The 20278-nt window shown below is 48.8% G+C and overlaps 1 protein-coding gene across 20 annotated transcripts in view; it reads right to left on the bottom strand.

The window, feature by feature from the left end:
• Window positions 1-2861: 2861 nt before the first annotated feature.
• Window positions 2862-20278, bottom strand: part of DLG1 (discs large MAGUK scaffold protein 1) — a 92893-nt gene continuing 75476 nt past the window's right edge. For 3 of the 20 annotated variants that reach the window (XM_058187510.1, XM_058187517.1, XM_058187520.1), the window contains 9 exons: window positions 17801-17870; window positions 11693-11792; window positions 9239-9280; window positions 8186-8236; window positions 6970-7071; window positions 5130-5302; window positions 4922-5031; window positions 4426-4517; window positions 2869-3838 (listed from right to left, as the gene is read on the bottom strand). In XM_058187510.1, coding sequence (XP_058043493.1) covers window positions 3732-3838; window positions 4426-4517; window positions 4922-5031; window positions 5130-5302; window positions 6970-7071; window positions 8186-8236; window positions 9239-9280; window positions 11693-11792; window positions 17801-17870 — 847 coding nt within the window. In that variant the 3' untranslated portion in view covers window positions 2869-3731. Of the gene's footprint in view, window positions 3839-4425; window positions 4518-4921; window positions 5032-5129; window positions 5303-6969; window positions 7072-8185; window positions 8237-9238; window positions 9281-11300; window positions 11335-11692; window positions 11793-17800; window positions 17871-20278 lie in introns of those variants that run through there. The other 17 variants (XM_058187508.1, XM_058187514.1, XM_058187511.1 and 14 more) reach the window with 11 other exon arrangements.

The following is a 20278-nucleotide window of genomic DNA, read 5'->3' as shown; positions in this document are numbered from 1 at the left end:
CACCGTTCCTCGGAGAATCACCAAACCTCCATTTTCATGCATGCGCAGAAGAAAAATAATGTGTTGTGGAAAATTTGCTTGGTGAAGCGATAAGGCTGGTGGGAACTTTAAGGGAGGATTTTCTGCCTGCAAGCTGTTTGACTTTGATAATAAAAGACTAAATACAACACTGAAAATACAGGAAATAATTGAAATGATTAAAAAGATGCATATGACTTTAAAGTGAGAAATAAAAGATACAATTACAAGAGCATATGGACAATTGAAACTAGAAGAATCAGGAGCTGCACTGGAATTTACAGAAAATAAAGAAACCATGAAGCAAGAGAGCGCTCTGGAAGACAAAGGAAAATATATTGTGAAACATTAAATGATTATATGGGGAGAGATGAAGGGACAAATAAGAGGGGGAAAATAGAAAGGGAAAAAGCACAAAAAATTTAGAAGATTACACTGGGATTGTCAGTGGCAAAAGATAATTTTTTAAAAGGGGAATAAGGACAGTAAATGGAAAAATATTGCAAATAAGGAGGGCAAACAAAAATAAGGAGGGAAGGAAGAGACAAGGAGAAAGAAGGGAAGAAAAAAAAATACAAAGTTAAAAGATCATCTTGGGATTAACAGAGAAAAGATAAAAACAGGGAAGATGGGAGAAGGAGAGTAGATGTAAATCTCCAGGCCAGGCCAAGCAAAGAGAATAGAGAATTTTAAGAGAAAAAAAAGACAAAAAGAGAAGGAAGAGAAAAAGGAGGAAAATAAAAAAGAATTGAAATATATACTGGTTGAAGTACTAATGAAATTGAAAGTATAAAAAAGAGTTGGCAATATATTAAATGATCTAAATATTGATAATGGAATTTGAAATTATAAAAAATGTTTGAATGTTATTATGGATCTTACTAAAAGTTTTAAAAATGACATTATGAAGAAAGGCTGAGTTTTTTCTTTTCTTTTCTTCTTTTTTGATTATGATTAATATTATATGAATTGACACTGAATTGCAAATATAGAATTGATTTTGATGTTTTATAAATAGAAGATATAAAAGACCACAAATATTAAATGGGAATAATAATAAACGGGAGTAGAAAAGGAGGGGGGAGAGAAAAGTTTGATAAAAATCTAAAATTTAGGGTGAAGGGTAAGATCAGATTTACAAAGAGAAATAAAAGAAGGAAAAAAAGAGAGAACATCTAAGATATGTTGGAACAGAACTACATTTTGTACGAACATGTAACCTGGCCGATATTCTGTTCAGAAAAAATGCATTGTATGTTGTTGTTTGTGTGTTAAAAAATAAAAAACTTTACAAAAAAACCCCTACTTTTAGTTTGATGGACAAATATACCAACAAATCAAAGGAACACCTTTTGGATCACTGCTTTCAGGACTCATAACATAAGCTATAATACAGTGCCTGGAATCTATAGCACTCCCACACAAACAACTCAAAGTATGGATCCAGTACAAAGATGATACTTTTGTCATATTAAAAAAGGCCCATCTCGGCTAGCTCAGCCACAGTTGTGTCAGACGCCGTGAGAAGAAACAAGCCAACTTGGTTTTCTTTTCCAACAGTTACTTCGTTTATTGGGTTTGCTACAAACCGGGTCTTGGTAATAGTCATAGTCGAGGTCTTTCTGTACAAAGTCAGCGCTGAGACTTCTGCCTCTCAGCCCCTTTTAAATATCCCGCACTGCTCATGCCCCGCCCCATGGCTGAACTGCTCAGTTGATTGGATGCCCAGCCACTCTCTCCCTCCTCATCTGACAGCCTCAGCTGCCACATCATCTGCCAAATCCCGGAACTAAAGCAGCTCTTCGTGACACCCAGCCCTCATCTCCCTCTATCCCAGCCGCCAGTGTGATGATCCCCTCCCCATGCTTCCCTAACGCAGATCCCTGTAGCCCTCAAATAAGTCCTCAATAATTCATCCTTTTGGATCTTTGATTAGGGGCTGCTCCCATGATCCAGACCCCTGTAGCGTCATGTGTCGAGCCGGAGCTGGGCTTGACAGCCGAACTATAGAAAACACGGGAAACTATCAACATCATCTTCCATGGAATAAAAATAACAATGGATGAAGAAAATAATACCAGGCTACCTCTCCTAGATAGCCTCATCAGCAGAGGTAGTCATGGCAAACGAGAAACACGTGTTTAACATGAAACTACTCACAGCAACCTCTTTCATACCAGGAAAACATTACCAGGTGCTGCTGGCAAGTTCCATTTTTATTTTCACAGTTCTGTCTGAAAACCCAATTCTTAAATCTTTTCTCTGTGATGTAATAGCAATAGTGTGATTCTGCAAGTCGCACAAGCTTTTAGTACCTGGCTCTTTTTCTGAGGAACTGATAAGGGCTTGTTTATAGTTTTATTTATGTATCAAATTTCTATCCTGCCCGTAGCACCAAAGATTACTCTAGGCGGCTTACAGACCCTGAATAAAATGCGAAATAAAACATTAAAACAATAAATAACGATAAATCCATTAGATTGAGCCAGTTTCTCAGATAGCCATGCAGGGCTTTACAGGTGACCCCCAACACCTTGGGCTGAACCTGGAACCACAGGGGCAGCCCCCCATGGGAAGCTGCATCAACTTAGCTTCAGAAGCACTGTGGCCTCTGAATGGAAACAACTGGAATTTGTCTCCATTTCCCAGGGGAGCGGGAACAGAGGGGTGCACTGCTTTGGGGTTGAGAAGCCCACAGGGGACAGGAACCTGTCAAAAACGTAGTAGCAAAAATTGACTTGCTTATAATCAATCTTTTCTGTTTTCAAAATTAGGTGTGAAAGTTATGTATTTTGTGGAGCGTTTTTAAGAAAACAGTTCTCACGCTTAGATTTTAATTAAGGAAAGTTTAATATATATGTATAATATATATATATATATAGTTTCATTATAACAAAATAAGCAGTTGTTATGAGTAAAATATTCATTAAAATCTGGCTAAGAATGTATTTATATTTTTAGATATTGAGAACTTATAATCATTATAATTGCCATTAAAATATTTTCAAAGCAATATCCATAATTCTTAAGTGAAGTTCAAAGTTTTTAAGCACCTAAAATTTGAAAATGCAGTTATCCATTAAGATCTGTAAGACATTCCAAGTAGTTTTGTAGGATTTAGTTTAAAAACAGGAGGATATTTCACCCTGTAAGAGCAACAACAAAAATAATGAGGCTATAAAGTTTTTCTCAGGAAATTATGAAAAATTAGTTTTTCCTTTCCAAATAATGCCATTTAAGAATACATTAGCTTTGATTTTGAAAAATGTTTTTATTAAACTGAGAGAAAAAATATGTTTGTGGCGGAAACTGTGAAACTATAATTTGAACCCAAATCTCTTGAAGGAAACCATGTTAGCAAATTCAAACGTGCAAAACTGCTCCCATTTTACATTAAGACCACTTTTCTTTCATCGTATTATAAAATTGTTAAAAGGCTGCATAAAAAGCTTTGTTTTCTCAAAGTCTCTGAAGGATACTTTCCCTTAAACATTAAGGAATTTTAACCGCATTATTCTCCATTTCTATCCACAGGAGTGGAAAGAGTCCCCTCATTCTTGAGAAAAGAGCCCTTGGCCAGCAGCTTGCAAAATGTTGAAACCATAGAGGGACTTTGTATATCCTAGGGGAGCCCCAAGGAGGGAGCACTGGCAGGCAGGTAGGCAGGCAGGCAGGCAGGCTGTCGAAGGCCAACCCCTGGAGTCGGGGGACCCTCAGAGCTTCTCCTTAGCCGGCACCCAAATGATGGGACTGGAGTGCTCCTCAATGACTTGCTTGACATGATTGTAAATCTCTTCCAATGTGTCGCCTTGCACAATGGCTGTAGGGACACAAACAAGACAGCTCCTGAGGACCCCATTCTGCTCTTTCCCTTGTTTCTGCAGAGTTCTTGCAGCCCCCCCACCCCTTGATTCTGGTGCCCCCCACTCTATTGCGAGGCTTGGTCCCCTTTGATTCTCTGTGGCTCAATTGTTTCCCCTAATGATGCTCAGAAAACGGGGTGGGGGGAGGGGAGGCTATTCAGAGCCTTGGCCTTCTAGTTCTCCAGATGAGTGTAGGCGAGCCTTTCTGGCAGAATCCCCTCAAGATGGCAGGTACAAAACCACATGCTGCAAATGGGGAGCAGCCAGCCCCCAACCTTCACTAACTGGGCCCTCTATGGACAGAGCTGAGCCCAGGAGTGTCTCTTGCACTTCGGAAGGCAACCAGAACCAGAGAAGAATTGCCTGGTTCAGTTTCCAAAGGCCAGGTGCCACAGAGGCTGGCACTGGGGCCACCTAAACATCTGATTCCTGCCATAGTCTCTAAGAGAGAGAAGGTTCTGGCTGCTCCCGGGACATTCCAGGACAGCCCTCGATAGCAAAAAGAAATGAGCACCAAACATGGAACAGAGGCAGAGGCTCCAACCTGTAAAATGTTCTGTAAATTCTTGCTCCAGCTTCATGGCTCGTTCAAAGGTTTTTCGAGCTTGCTCATCCGTTAATCGCTTATTCATTTCCCTGAGTTTGCAGATATTTCAAACTCATTAGCGTTATCAACAAAACAGATTTAGCAGATTTAATTAAACACACACAGGAAGGTCGGGAGGGGGGGGCTAGGCAGGGCTTCCTTTTGTTAGGGTTGGGAAACAAGATGGATGGGGGGGGGGTTCCTCCAATCTCAGCCTCCCCAGGTTGCCACCCCTCATCACTTAAATAACTTTGCCGAACTCTGTCACAGGCATGCTGAACATCAGGAAAGACAGTGGGAGTCGCCTTTTCAGTTCGGGGGGAGAGGGCAGGGCCTGGCTCTCACAGACGGTAGCCAGCCCGCCAACAGCCAACTTCTCTTTCTTAGAAGGCTCCTTGGGGTCGTCCTGAAGGAGCCCCAGCAGCCAGAGGGGCAGAAAGGAACAAGCACTCACATGATGTTCTCCACAGACTTGGGCTTGACGAAGATGGAGACTGGGTGCAGCTGGGCGCTCTGGAGCCTCTTGATGGCGTTCCCAGAAACATCAAGGATGCAGTGCTTGCCCTGGAGGGAAGAAGAGGCTGCCTGAGGAGCCGCTCAGCTCAACGCCACTGGCCATGGGGCTTTGATGGGGGAGGGGGAGGGGGGAGCAGCGCCTTTACCTTCTCGGCCACCTCCCTCACGGACCGGACGCTTGTCCCATAGAGGTGGTTGTTGTACTGGCCTGCTTCAATGAACCGGTGATCCTGGATGTCTTTCTCCATTTGTTCTCGTGACATCACAAAGTGGTAATCTCGCCCATCCACCTCGTAATCTCGTTTCGGTCGGGTCGTATCTTTACAGAGAGAGAGAGAGAAAGAGAACAGAGGTTGAGCGGATATCAGCAAATGTCCACTGGCAATGAGTTCTTCTACTGATGCTGCAAAGCAGCCGGACACAAGACCCAACAAGGAGAGATGTACACACAACACACACATCAGTGCCCAGAAGTAAGGCTGACAGAATGGTGGTGGCGGTGTGTGTGTGTAGGTAGGATGACCCTTCATGATCACCCTGGCTCTGGCGGGAGAGCCAGATGCCCTTCAGAAAAGATCAGAAGTTTCCAGTGGATCCATCTTAGGAGTCCAAAGGAGCTCCTGCAATCTCTTTTCAGACAGATTTGATCAGGGCAAATGCCCCAGTGAATTGATTCTGGGCCTACTCTGGGTGCTTGCCTACTTTGTCATCTCCACCCCCTGGAGAAGGCCACAGTGGGCCCAGGTGTAAATTAAGGGAGGACTCAGGAAGAGACCCTGTCCTGGGGTTGCACCTGCCCAGAGGAACCTCACACATAACTACGCTGGTGGAAATCGGATGGGCTCTGACCTTGTCTGCCTCTGGTGGGGCCAGGGAGACAGCATGTCATGATCTTGAGAGATGAGAGGAAGAGCCACAGCCCTGGCAGCCACCTAACCATGAGAAGCCGGAGGACGAAAAAGCCTTTAGGCCCTCCCTGTTCTGGGGAACGTAAAGGCTGGTGGGGTGGGGGGAGAGAGCCTTTCCAGACTCATCAGTTTCTGTGACTGCAACCTTCTTAAAAAAATGGAAGGTTTGAGTTTTTTCCTGTCTGGACTACCTCAAAAGACTGACACGGGGGAATGGGGTGGCGCATGAGATCTCTTGCATAAACCGCTTTTTCTTAGTTCAAAGCCCCTCTTGCCTCGGCCAGCCGGAAGCACCCGACTGTTGTGGTCTGTCAGCAGCCTACGAAGCTGGCAACGGAGCCGGACAGCGATGAGGCTGAGGTGAGGCCAGGGCCATCGGGAAGTGAGGTGTGGACTCCAGAGCCTGATACTACTGAGACAGAGGAACAGGAGGAGCCTGTTCCTAATGCACGCATGAGAAGAGCTACCAGAAGGCAAGAGCAGCTCAAGCAGAGAGGACAACTCGGGACTAGGGCCAAGAGATGATTGGCCCCTCCCATAAGGCTTAAAACAGACCAGCACCAGCATTTGAGCTTTGCCGGAAAACAACGTTCTAGCGGCGTCTTCTGCTTTGTCTACATCTTTATTTTTGTGGCTTCTGGACATTTGCCAGGAAGGGCCTTTGGCAGTTTGCCTAATTGAACTAAGGTTTGCGAGATAACTGAGGAATTTGTGCTGGGAGGCATTTGTTTTACTTTGAGTTGAAGAATAAAGTTCGTTTGTTTTTCCAGGGACTAAGTTTATTACTACATACTTGGGCCTGGGTCACAACACCGACTTCCCAGAGGATGCTGCCAGATCCCAGCAGGAGGGAGCCTGCCTTGGGCAGAGAGGGCGACTCCCGGGGATGGGGCAGCTGCTGCTCCTGTTCTGTTACCCAAGTGAAATTTTGGTTGAAGGGTCCCGGGGGCCACTCCAGCCATTGCTTACAAGAGCAAGGCAAATTGCAAGGGATTGCATTGAAAAGATGTATAGATTTCAAGCACAAGAAAAGGAAGAACCGCAGCCACCCCCACCCCCACCCCGATGGCACACATACGTGGGACACAAGAGCCGAACTTGTCAGGGAATTCCGAGATGAGGTCGTCGTTGATGCGGTCTTTCATGGGACCCAGAACAATCACGGGACGCGTGTAGCTGACTGGAAAACAAAAACAGGCCCAGCCGCCTCCAGTTAGGGAATTTTGGCGGAGGGAGGGGAGAGGAGCCACGCCGCCCTAGCAATAGTAGCACCCCCTTTTCTGGAAGACGGCCAGGCGCCTAAGAAAGTGGGGAAAGGACACAGGGCCAATGGCCTTCCAGTCTGAGCAACTTCCTCAAAGGCATCCTTCAGCAATCCAACCCAGAGGACCAGAAGCATGGACAGGCCCAGTGGACAAGAAGGCGGGCAAAGCAAAACACGGCATGCTCCCTCCCTGGGGCCACAAAGGGTGAGATCGCTCACACTTACAATCAGTGGCAGCATCAAGTGATTGCAATTGGCAATACTTTGTTGCTGGTTTTTGGCGTGTTTTGCCAGTTCCCAGCAAAGAACCTCCATTTGGGAGAATGAATTCGGCTAAGGACTACTTAAAATCAAATCAAGTCATGAGATGACCCAGTTAATGATCACAACAACTTACAATCAAATTGTGGGCTCAACTATGGTCATTAAGTGAGGACTACATTTCGGGATTAGAGCCCGGGGGCGGGATGGGTTGAGAGGAAGACCCTCTGAGGCAGAGATTAAATGGGAAGCCCACATAAGGAAAAGCTGGAAGAGCCCCTGCTTTAAAATGCTCATTGTAAATAGATTTGCCATGTAAAGTAAATAAGTCATTAAGTGAATGCGGTAATCGTAAGTGCAAATCCATTCATGCGAAGGGGCATTTTTTCTTCTGCCAGAAACCAGTAAAAAGGTCAGGGAGAGCCGAGAAGAGCACTACCACCCCTGGTCTCCCAACAAGAGCCATCGGGAACAGTGTATGCAAATAGGCAGCTGGTCAGCCACATTAACAGCCACCATGAAACTAACATTTTCCTGAGCATCCGTCCACTTTTTTCTGTCCTCCATGCACTTCAAAATCATGAGATAGTTTTGATTGATTTGGCCACGTGAGGTGGAAGAGGACACTCTCAGCAGCCACACAGCACAGGGAAGGTGAAATCTGACGGCTTCGTTCTTCAGGGTGCTAAAGAGGGACATCTATATTTGCCAAGCAAAGGAAAAGCACCCACCCTCCAGCGGGTTAGTTCACAGGCCAAACAGTACCAACCTTCTTGCTGGGTGACCGGTTCATAAGACAAGACACACTCTTCCTGGCCACCTGGAAAGTCAGAGAGGGATCATTAGAGACTGTGACTTAACATGTGCTTTTATAGGACGCACCTCTTTCCTCTCAGCCCCTCCTGTCCGGCCAGGCCTCCTGCCAGCGACCAGCCACTGTGACCCAAAACCCCAAGCCCCCCAGGAGCCTCAGCCTCCACGGCTGCAAGGGAAGCAAGTTGCAGATTAATGCTGGAGGACAACGAAGAAACTAGGAAGCAGAGGAGGCTGCCCTCTTAAACTTTGGCGCACTTCTTGAAGTTTCGTAATGAAGTTTTTATTTTTTCCTCTCTCTCTCTTTGCCTCTGTTGCTTACAGCATCTTTAATGAGGTCAGTAAAAGGCTTTTATTTTTCAGTCTGTTGAAATGAACTTTGCAACAAGATTGTGGCAGAAACACCATGAAGGGCCTTTTGGGGCCCTTTGGCTCTTCTTCAAAAGGCCAGGATAAGCAAAAGAGAAAAAAGCCCCCCTGAAACCAATTTAAAACTCCACGAAAAAGCAAAATTACAACCAGAAAGCATAAAAAGCAGGCAAGGGCAAGTGGTGGATCAACCAGTAAAGCCACCCAGCAGCCTCCAAACCCCACCAGATCCACCATCCCTTTGACTCAGCCATGCTTTTGGAGCCTCTGGGAAGAGAAGGCAAGGCAGGCTCCAGACGGGCCACAGGACGGTTGCTGGGGCACAAAGGGCTCTCCTCCTCTTGGGTCCCGTCAGATGACCTCCCTCGGTCAATGGGGCCCATACACACCCCTCCTGCCAGGCCTGCCAGGGTGGGCAGACGTAGCTGGGGAGACTGGCAAACCCTTAGGTAATGCAGCCCTTGGCCATAGTGGGCTTTAGCAGCACCTTGAATTGTCCCCAGAAACCAACTGGCAGCTGCTGTCTTTTACACCAGCTGAAGCTTCAAGGGTGTCTCCATTATCCAACTGCTCTTAAAAGTAAGCCTGAATTTCTGAAAGTTCCCAGAAAAAACAGCAAGAAGGAGTTGAAGACACTTACGGTAACTACTTTCACTGTCGCTGGCATTGGAAGTCACATGCTCTGAAAATAGTACAAAGCAAAAATTAGGAGCAATGCCAAGGAACCCCAAGGCCCATCAGAGGTGGAAAGTACACCTCCATGGGTTACTCAGGACCATAAAAGTGTCTGACAAGCTCTCTTGACACACTTCACAATTCTCCCGCTCCGTGGACAACATTCCTAAAGCCGAAAGAGAAACCCACAATTCACAACACACTTCCAGAGAAAGGAGGTTATATATATATCTGTGCCTTCTTTCAGGGATAGGAATCAGAAGCCACATTCAGCCCATCACTGACCTCCAAAATTCATTTCCACAAAATGGCGATGGGCATAATTGGAGGAAACCGGTTCAGAGAAGTCTCTCACCAGAACCTGGATATGAAGGGGAGCAGCCGCCCAACCCCAAAACATCAGTTGTGGGGCCCAGAGGGGACTCCACCTGAAACAAGGAAAGCCTGGCCTACAGGTTGGAGAGCCACCTGTGTCTTCCTATCCGCTTTCTGGAAGGGCAGAATGAGCCTGAGTCGTGGCCCTCGTGGGGAAGCTGCCTGAGGCTCCCTTCATGGGATTCCTTTGAGAGGAAAGCACAACCGTCGCCCCGAATAAGGAGGCAGGGACGAGGGTGGGAATCCCCAGAAGACGGCAGCCCCAGGTCACTCCGGCTGCAAAAGTGCCTTTTCAAGCCGGTTTTCTTTCCTCCAAGCTTTGGGAAGAACGAGTTAATGACATGCCAATATGAACTGGCACCAGGTTTTTGTTGTTTTAATATTTTAACTGGTTGTGTTTTATCATTTTAAAATGATCTTTTAATTTTTGTCTGGGAGCCGTCCAGAGTTGGCTGAAAAGGAAAAGGAAAGCTTTGTACAACAGCCCAGACGGAGCTGGGGAACCGAGGCCCAATACGAGCAGGAAAGAGGGATTGAGCTTCCAGGGTGCCTCAGCACCGGGGCCTGCATGCTTGCTGAACTACCTGTCATGCAAAGAGGCCCAAAGTCAGCTTGAGAAGATGAATCCAGATTACTCCTCAGGAAGGGCCTGGGAGGCCCGTTCTGCATCCCTTGACCGCTCTCCAGTCAAGGGTGGGAGGGAAGAGGAGTAACTTGCAGCCCACCTTCAAGCCTTTTCGCCAAGGCCCCTGTCCCCTCTCCACCCAGCCGGGAGAGCCCTCCTGCCTTAAGCTGCCTGGCCAATTGGAGCGGGCCTCTGACTGCAACAGGAGGCCTGCCACTGATCAATGCTGGAGAAAGCATTAAGCTGGACAAAGGAACAGAGCGAGTCAAGCTGACCACACTCATCTGGATGCAGGAGGAAGGGCCACCGCAGGCAGACCCTCCTCACCATTATTCCTGGGATTTTACCGGCCCAAAGAATTACCCTGGAGGAAAGGCAGGCTAATCAGAGTGGCTGGCTTGTCTGGCTTCAACCGTGGTCCCCTGCCAAGGGCCAAAGCCCGGAAAGAGGCCCCTGGCGCTCTGTAGGCAAGCAGCCTCGGGATCCCTCAGAGAGAGGGGCTGCTCTGAGTGGGAAGCTGGGCAGGGAGTCGGGGATCGGGGCAGGGGCACAGGTTGAAGGAAGATGATTCCGATGGCATATTTTATAGAGAAAATCAAAGGGATCGATGGACCTGATTTAACCTAGAGCTAAGCGCCTCCTGAGAAGGAAGGGAGGGGCTGCTTAGGATGGCCTGTACTGAGGTCTGGGAAACAGTGTGTGGGCAGGAAGGCCTTGAGAGAGTCCTGTTTGGGGCGGTCAAGAGGCTTGGCCCGGCAGCCTTTATCCAACCAGGGCCGTTTCTCTACCAACAGTGCAGTGTTCTTCAATACTAATACATTGAAGTTTGCTGGGGAAGAAGCTTTTAAGAACTCAGCACCCCATTTCTGAGCCTCTGATGACAACAGAAGTGTGCAAAGGGTCCCAAAGCACAAGACCCTCTAGTCCTCTCAGCCCCAAACCAAAGGAAAGAAAGGCAGCCTGCAGGAGGGAAGGGGGTGGGTGGACACAGCTGGGGCTGAGGGAGGGAGGAGGAGGGGTCACTTACTCAGGCCTTTTGATCCCATGTCTCCAGGGATCTCCTGTGGAGTAGTTCCCCGAGTGAGGGCAAGCAAGGAGGAGACAATCACAGAGAAAACATCCATCAGTATCACATCCTCCGGAGGCTGCTCCAGGATGGTCCCAGCAGCATCCGTGGGGAGCCAGCCCCCTAGCCCCCCCCTCTTGTTCAAGAGCGCAATTCCCACTAGCAGAATGGACTTCCCTAAAGCCCCATCTCAAAATGGGGCCAGTAAAGGAACCCCCCCCCGTCCGATCAGCCATGAAAGGAAAGTTGTTCTCCCCCCCACGACCCACAGCTTGGCTCCTCATGGATGTTCTTGGGACCCTTTTCCAGGCCACACCGCACAGCACATGCGGTCTCCCCCCTCCCGTACTTACGGTCAACATCACTGGTCTCTGCCTCACTCAGGTCCTTGTTCTTGTAGAAGGGGAATTTTCGGGAAAAGAGGTTCTTTTTACGCTTGTCATTGAATGACTGCTGAAGAAGAGAAGGAAAGAGGGGCAAACAAAGGGTGGGTGTCGGACATCTAGCAGGTCAGGAAAGCCCAGGGCCAGCCAGCAGCCGCTGCTCCAGGGGGAGGCCAACTTCTACCCTCCAGCATGCAGACCCCCTGCTTCTGCCCAAGACCGGGGGGTGGGGGGGAAGGATGGGGGGGAATGGGGCTCTGAGGGGAGAATGGGGAGGCTCTACCTCCCTCCGTGCTCTGCTCTGTGCCCAGAAATAAAGCCAGTCCCTACGATGCCCTCCCTTCTAAGAGCAAGTGCCCTGGTGCCTTCTGCTAGAGAGGCAGCATGGATTTCAGAAGAAATAAGGCTAACCCCCGGCCAAAAAAAGAAAGGAGGAGGAAATCAGCCCTCATTTTCAGTCTGAAGAGCTTGTGGGTTTCCGGAGACCCTGCCTAACTGACTCGGGTCCCAGGGGTCCTCGGGAGTGGCTGGGTAAGGCTGCTGGCATGGAGGAGCCCAGGGAGAGCTGCTGGTCTTGGCTGCAACTCTTGGGGGGATCCCAGCGACTGAAAGTCTGTGTTAGTCCCTCAATGATCTGGATGGGCACTGAGGTAGGGAGGGGGCAAGCAAGCGGAATATTCCAACCAGCTGTACTGAACCCCCTTCCCTGGGGCCCACAGTTATCAACTATGGGTTGGGGGGAGGAAGGGCTGGAAACCCGCTAAACAATGAAAGCTTCCTGGGCCCCAGGAAATCAGGGGAAGAGTGACTGGCTACCTTCACCAACATGCTGGACTTGGTCAGTTAAAATACGCTCAGCTGGTTAACCTTGACCTTCCATTTGGGGTGGGGTTGAGTTAGCTCTAAAGGTAATAGCTTAATGAATTGTGCAAACCCATAAACAGGCGAATTTGATATCCGAGGGGAGCCTGAGCCCTCCAAAAGGGTTACGGCACAGCTCCCGCATAAAGTCAGGAGGGAGGGAGGAGTGCCCCCTCCAGGTCCAGGAGGGTTGGCGTAAATGAAACACTACCACCCCCGTGCCAATTCAGGCAACTTTTCATGATTTTCTCTCCCAGATAGAATAAGGGATGGAGTGGAATGAGCACTCCCACTGCTGTCCTGCCTCCCCCACTTGCAGAAATGAAATGGACAGAAAGCCTCCTTTGCTGCAGGGAGAATGATTAGAAGTCGGCTACAATAGCAAAAATAAAATGAAATAAAATATGCCTAGAAGTCTTAGCCTGTGGACTTGTGAAAGCGATCAGCCACGAGGCTTTCAGGCTCCCCCCACTCCCTTGGGCAGGAGAGCTCGCTGGTCTTGGGCAGGCGGGTTAAAAGCTCTGGTGGGACAGGGCAGGAAAGGCAATGGGAAGGAAAGGCCAGAGCTGACCAGCCCAGTCTACCCCAGCATGTTACTTAGCAGAAGTGACACTGACCAAGCAAAGAAGCAAGCCTGTCTAACACTGAGCCGTGGCCGACGTGGGCCCCAAACGGGGCATTTGTATCACGCTGCAGAACAGGGAACTCACCACCACCACACCAATAACCGATCAATTTTGCCCCACATTTTCCTCTGTCTGCTGTGCCCGGTTAGTTTTCCCAAAGATCAGTCCATCATGCACTCCTGATCAAAGAGGGCAAGGGTACTAAGCAGCCATTGGCGGCGGCAAGCATGCTCAGTGTTTCCAGCAAGATGCCAGGCAAGGGGAACAGGCAGCCATGCTCCCTGCGGGAAAGCCACAGCAAGATGAGGCACAGAAGGTGGGCATGCAGGCAGGCGGGCAGTTGTCTCTCAATGGCAAGCGTACTTGAGGGTCTCCTCCGGTTCTCATGCATGGGTCTGGTGCAGGGTTAAGGTACAAGAGCCGTGGGCAGCTCAGCTGCAAGGCTGCAGGGCAACCAGGCAGCGGTTCATGCTTCCCTAAAAGAAACGTGACTCCGGACTCCAAGGGGTTCCATAAACAACCGGTTTGCCAAACGGAGGGTTGCCTCAGGATGTTCTGCTCCTTCTAGCCATGGAGAAGGGCAAGATATTGAGGGGGAGGGGAAAGGGGAAGATTAGTGCAGCATAATTGATGCACCCCAGCCCTTCTTGAGATGGGCAGCTACAGAAATCAAATCAATCAATCAATCAGTAAAAATAAACAGTCCTGCAATTATTCCCCCACCCTATTTGACCACTGCTTGGGCAAGCCCTGAGGATTTCCCCGGGTATCTGCTTCTGCAAGTAATTGCTGGGGGCAGCTTCTGGGTCTGTCAGCAAATCTTGGGGGATGGGGGCCAAGCAAGCCAGACAGCTCTGCTAGCACCCAATGCCCAGGGCTGCTGGCCACTAAAGGGTCTGCAGCGGCACACAGCTCCTCTTGAGAGCCTCAGGGTCCTCATACTCCAGTTCCAGGATTTATTTTTTCAGTGGGGGAGGGAAGGAAGGAAGGAAGGAAGGAAGGAAGGAAGGAAGGAATGTATGTTCCCCAAATGGGAAAGAGTAGAGAATGGCCGCAAGGGAATTCGGAGAGCAAACAGGATCCACTTGCTCTTCTTCTTCGTCCCCCATTTGGCCGCATGGCCACAGGTCAGCCAAGCCACGTCCCCCACGGATGGAAAACCAGGAGGCCCAGGCCAGCACATTCCTTCTTCACAAGAGGCTGAACCAAGCTAAGCCAGAACGGCTCTGAGATCTGTGCAGCTCGACTGAGGCTGAGGTTTTGGGCTCCTTCACCGCCGATTGGTTGAGTCAGCTACCCATTCACTTTGCCTTCCTTGATCCCCAATTTCCCAAAGGAAATCAAATCCTGACCATGAATCGCTTGACCCAAAAATGCACATACACAAAAGATCCCAATAGGAGATGGAAGAGCAACGTCCTTATAACCGGGCCAGAGCAGGGAGTATCAGGACAGAAACACGGAGCCAGTGCCGGGTGCATTCCGGGCTGGAAAAGTGATGGGCACAAAAAGGCAAGAAAGAGAGAATGAGAGGACTTGAACCCTGGGGGCTGACCTACAGGCACAGACAGAGAGGCCTGGATTCCTAGATTATACAGAACCTAGATATGACTTCCAAGATGCCCTAAAGCTTTATTTGGTCTTCTGTACCTCATCAGGGCAACCCAGATGGATCCTGACTCAGCCAGCCCAGGGCAGGTGGGAAATAATTGGCCCTCCAGGTAACCCCTCGACCTTCCCCAGCCCAGGGTCCAGTAACAGCTCTCTCTGAAGCTGAACACCTGCCTCCCTGTCTGACAGCTATGGCAAGAAACCTGTGGGCTTGTCATGGAGGAAGGGCCGGAGAGACCCGAATGGGGCAGAGAAAGGGAGCCTCTCTGGAAAGCACAGGCGAGGGAGGGGAAGCGCTTCTGGACTTGCAAGGCTGATGTTGGCTCTTAGGCAGACAAAAAGCCCCAACTGTGAGTATTAACACAATCATTATTGCAAGTTTGCAATAACAGAAACTTGCAACTCTGAAAGTGCCCCTCCCTTCCCTTTATTTAGAAAGAAATTATTTAGAGAACTACTTTTACTGTCCCGAAAAATAGACCAAACCTAGGACTTTGTGCCCAATTTTGGACACCACATTTTAAAAGGACACTGACAAAGTGGAAAGTCTCCACAAGAGATCAGTCAAGATAAGAAGGCTCTGCACAGAGGGAGTGGGGTACCTTAGGCCTGTACTCTTCAACATTTTTATAAATGATCTAGATGAGGGGATAGAAGGGGAACTCATCTGCAGACAACACCAAGCTGGGCTGAATTGCTACTACTCTGGAAGAAAGACTCAAGATTCCGAAGGATCTTGACGGACTTAAGCATCGGGCCCTATTCAACAAAATGCAGTTCCGTGGTGAGAAAAATAAGGTCCTGCACTGAAGCAGGAAAAAACAAAGGCATAGATATAGACTAGGCAGCAACCGTTGAGAACCTGGTGTCCTAGTGGACAACTGGCACCTCAGTACGAGCCAGCCATGAGCTGCAGCTGCCAAGAAAGACAACGCAATCCTAAGCAGCCTCCCCAGAGGGACAGCATCAAGAGCACGAGAAGCGATAGATAGCACTGCTTCAGACGGCAGTAATAAGGACACACTTGGAATACAGTGTCCAGTTTTGATCGCTTAGAAAAAAGATGCCGGGACCCTAGAAAGAGTATAGAGAAGCGTAACAAAGATGATAGGGGGGAAAAACGATAAAGGGTCTGGAGGCTAAACCATACAATGAATGGCTGAGGTAACTAGGTATGTCCAGTCTAAGGAAGCCCAGGAAGGTTGGGGTGACATGACAGCCATCTTTCAGTACTGGAGGGGGTAAGAAGCTCATTAGGGGGAGATCCATCCTGGAACTTAGGAGAAGTTTCCTGCCAGTGAGAATAATTAATCAATGGAACAGCTGAACCTCATGGAGTTGTGGGGGATCCATCACTGAGGTTTTTAAGAAGAGACTGGATATCCATTTGTCCAGAATGGAATAAGGTCTCCTGACTTGAGCAGGGGGTTGGACTAGAAGACCTTAGAGGTCCCTTCCAGCCTGATGGTTTTAAGTAACTGACGGTTATCAAAAACCGGTAGTAGAATGTCTATGGAGCTTCTCAGTCATCCAGGTCACGTTTTCCCAAAAGGTGTTTTTACAAGAGGCAACTGGAGTTTCTGGTTTTTCTTTGAGGACGTTTCGCTTCTCATCCAAGAAGCTTCTTCAGAGCTAGAGCTGACCCTAACCCTAACCTCTGGATCATATAGTACAAGTAACAGAATTGTTGTTATTCCAATGATAGGGCAAAAAACTCTGGGTTTAAATTATAGAGAAACCAGTCAGTTTTCTCTGAATAGCAGGAAACATTTCCTAACCATAAAAGCAGCAATGTTTAGTCGGGAGGTGGAGACTTTCCTTCACCAATTTTGTACGGGCAAAGGTTGGGCGGCCACCATCTCTCAGGGATGCCGCAGTGGTGGATATCTGCTCTGGGAAGAGGATCAGATTAGACAAGACCCCTTTCCACCATGACATCCTATTATTCTTCCCCTTCAATACCTACCTACTGCTGCCATTATTAAAAAGCTGCAAGTGCTTTTTGAGGCCAGAAGCACCTTCAAGGAATCAGGACCTGCCCTGGGAGTCTTCTTCAGCTCATGAGCTTTAGCATCCGGTACTCTTGCTGAAACCTCAGAATGGAAACCTCCTCTTTATGCTACTGTGAGGCAGCTAACGGGTTGGCTTTAGGGTTAGGATCTCGGGGGTGGGACTCCCGAAAACGCACCCCTCGGGTATGCCATGAGATGGCCTGTGGAAGAGCTCTGGTGTCCCTGGGGATGGGACTGTGGCAGCTGGGACCAGATGAGGCCCAGGTGGGCCCTGCATCATGGACAGAGCCGAGGGAAACAATTCAAGGGAACTCACTCAGCTGAATATCCAGGAGACTCGCAAACGCTCGACCCTGGCAGAAGGCTCAGACATGGTCAGGAGCACCAGCCTTCCCCACTAAAAAGAAACAGCTGGTCTTGCTCACTGGCTTCGAACTGGGCGCTCTGGGGACAGAGCAACCTTCTGGCAACCTGGTGTCAAACTAGTCCGGCCCAACCTTTTGCGTCCCAAAGCATCAACTTTGGGCAGGCTCAGGAAGGCAGGTTCTGAGGGGATGTTAGGAAAAGCTTCCAAACAGGTGAATCATGGCCCAGACAGAGGGGCGGAGAGAAGAGGAGGAGTTTGGACAATCAGACTTGGATTTTAAGCAGCCTCACACCTGAAGCACCCCCTCCCCCAATTGTCCCCCATCAGAATTTAACAAGAACAAATATCTAGATATTCCTCAATGCTCCTATCATTCACCAAACCTCTGATTATGTGGGGTCTATTTTTTCTTCAAATTTCCCTTTGGTTTTTAGTGTTGGAAAAACTACTCAAAATATGCAAAATGCATCAGTCAGCCTAGCAAAGACTTTGTCTTTCCTCCCTTCTCTATCCTGACCGCACCAGCAGTGACTCTGCCCTAAAATGGCTGCTCCAGCTGTGACGTCAGGCACTAAAATGGCAATTGTTAACCCAAACTCACCCCTTTGTCGCCTCTTGCTTTAGAATTAAACTTCACCGTCTTTAATCGAGCTCGTTCCTTTTTCTCCACTCTGCAAGGAAAATGCAGGAGAAAACCTATGAGGGTCTGTGGCTCCGAACCTTTCCTTCCCAGGACAGAACCGCCATGCGCCTCTCTGGCCAGGAGGTCGGCTGCTAGGATGAGGATCCACACTGGAGTTGGGCAGAGCTCTCCCCACGGAAGAGATTTCTCTCCCCATTCAGTACTTGCCTAATGGGCCAGAAAATAATGGAAGAATCAATCAGCAGTTGACAAATCCACCTGCCAGAAGCATCACCTTGTGCAATAAAAGTGGCAAAACGCACGCATTCTGGGCTGCACACAAAATAGCAGAAAGAACACAATACACAACAGATGGTCAGGCAAATGGGAAATGGCCAAACCCATCCAGAAAGGGGCTCAATCCCCCACCGACCCCAGATCAAGGCCAGGGAGAACAGGCAGGCCTTCCACAGTCCAATCAGGAGGGAAGGAGGCCTTAGCGTTACACCCCATGGAAACAAAGCTTTGCTTGGTTAGCGGAAGGGAGTTCATTCTGTTCACCCCTGGGACCAGGAGCTCGGTCACCAGCATCCCTCCTGGTTGGTCAAAGTCCCTCAGGGGTCACACATGCCTGGATCCATGTTGTGGTGAATGTGTCTTTGAGGGAAAGATTCTGCAAGAAACCATTGCTGGATCCATCACAACTGTACAACTTGCATTCAGCTCCATAGTTCCCTTTTTAGGGAAGATGGACGAGAAAAGAGTCTTCAGCTCCCTTGAATCCCAGAGGAAACAAATTACCGTATTTTTCAGAGTATAAGACGCACCTTTTTACCTCAAAAAAAGGGGTGAAAATCTGGGTGTGTCTTATACACTGAATACTGCATCAGAATAGAATAGAATAGAATAGAATAGAATAGAATAGAATAGAATAGAATAGAATAGAATAGAATAGAATAGAATAGAATAGAATAGAATTTTGAATATGAATATGAATGAATATTTTAATTTGTATACCGCCCTTCTCCCGAAGGACTCAGGGCGGTAAACAGGCAGATAAAATACAGATACACACAATAGTTAAAAACATCCCTTAAAAAACAAATTTAAATTTGCCCAAATGTTAAAATAACACACTCTCCCATAAAATTACAAAACTTTAAAAACCCATCAAATTAAATTAAAATTCAAAGGTAAAAATCAAGCTAGTCCAGCCATGCGAAATAAATAAGTTTTAAGTTCACGGTGAAAAGTCCTAAGGTCAGGTAATTGTCGAAGTCCGAGGGGAAGTTCGTTCCACAGGGTCGGAGCCCCCACTGAGAAGGCCCTCCCCCCCGGGGGCCGCCAGTCGACACTGTTTGGCTGACGGCACCCTGAGGAGTCCCTCTCTGTGGGAGCGCACCGGACGATGGGAGATAGAGGCTGGCAGTAGACAGTCCCGTAGATAGCCCGGTCCTAAGCCATGGAGCGCTTTAAAGGTGGTAACCAATACCTTGAAGCGCACCCGGAAAACAACAGGTAGCCAGTGCAGTCTGCGCAGGATAGGTGTTATGTGGGAGCTCCGAACCGCTCCCTCAATAACCCGCGCAGCCGCGTTCTGAACTAGCTGAAGTCTCCGGGTGCTCTTCAAGGGGAGCCCCATGTAGAGAGCATTGCAGTAGTCCAGGCGAGAGGTAACGAGAGCATGAGTGACTGTGCATAAGGCATCCTGGTCCAGGAAGGGACGCAACTGGCGGATCAGGCGAACCTGATAAAAAGCTCTCCTGGAGACGGTCGCCAAATGATCTTCAAAGGACAACCGACCATCCAGGAGCACGCCCAAGTTGCGTACCTTCTCCATCGGGGCCAATGACTCACCCCCGACAGACAGCCGCATTTGCAGCTGACTGTACCAAGGTGCCGGCATCCACAGCCACTCCGTCTTGGAGGGATTAAGTTTGAGCCTGTTCCTCCCCATCCAGACCCGTGCGGCTTCCAAACACCGGGACAGCACTTCAACAGCTTCACTGGGGTGGCCCGGGGTGGAAAAGTACAGCTGAGTATCATCAGCGTACAGTTGGTATCTCACCCCAAAGCCACTGATGATCTCACCCAGCGGCTTCAAAGTCATCCCAAACCACCTCAACAAGACGGGTCTCGGAACCCTCGCCTGGATCTACCCAATTTTGATCCAATCCGTCCCGAAGCTGAACGATTTTGTCGTATAGATAACCGTTAAACTCCTCGGCACGCCCTTGTAGGGGGTCCTCCCGCCCCTCCTGTTGAAGGAGCGAGCGGGTCACCCGAAACAGGGCGGCCGGGCGGTTATCTGCCGACGCAATGAGGGAGGAAACGTAGGAACGCTTTGCAACCCTCATTGCCACTAGGTAGGTCCTACTATAGGACCTAACTAGTGTCCGGTCAGCCTCAGAATGGCTGGATCTCCAGACACTCTCTAGGCGTCTTCTCCGGCGCTTC

This window comes from Ahaetulla prasina, chromosome 6, assembly GCF_028640845.1.
Source record: "Ahaetulla prasina isolate Xishuangbanna chromosome 6, ASM2864084v1, whole genome shotgun sequence".
NCBI classification, from domain to species: Eukaryota; Metazoa; Chordata; class Lepidosauria; order Squamata; family Colubridae; genus Ahaetulla; species Ahaetulla prasina.
The sequence above is the reverse complement of the archived record's forward strand: the minus strand, read 5'-3'. Positions and strand labels throughout refer to the sequence as shown.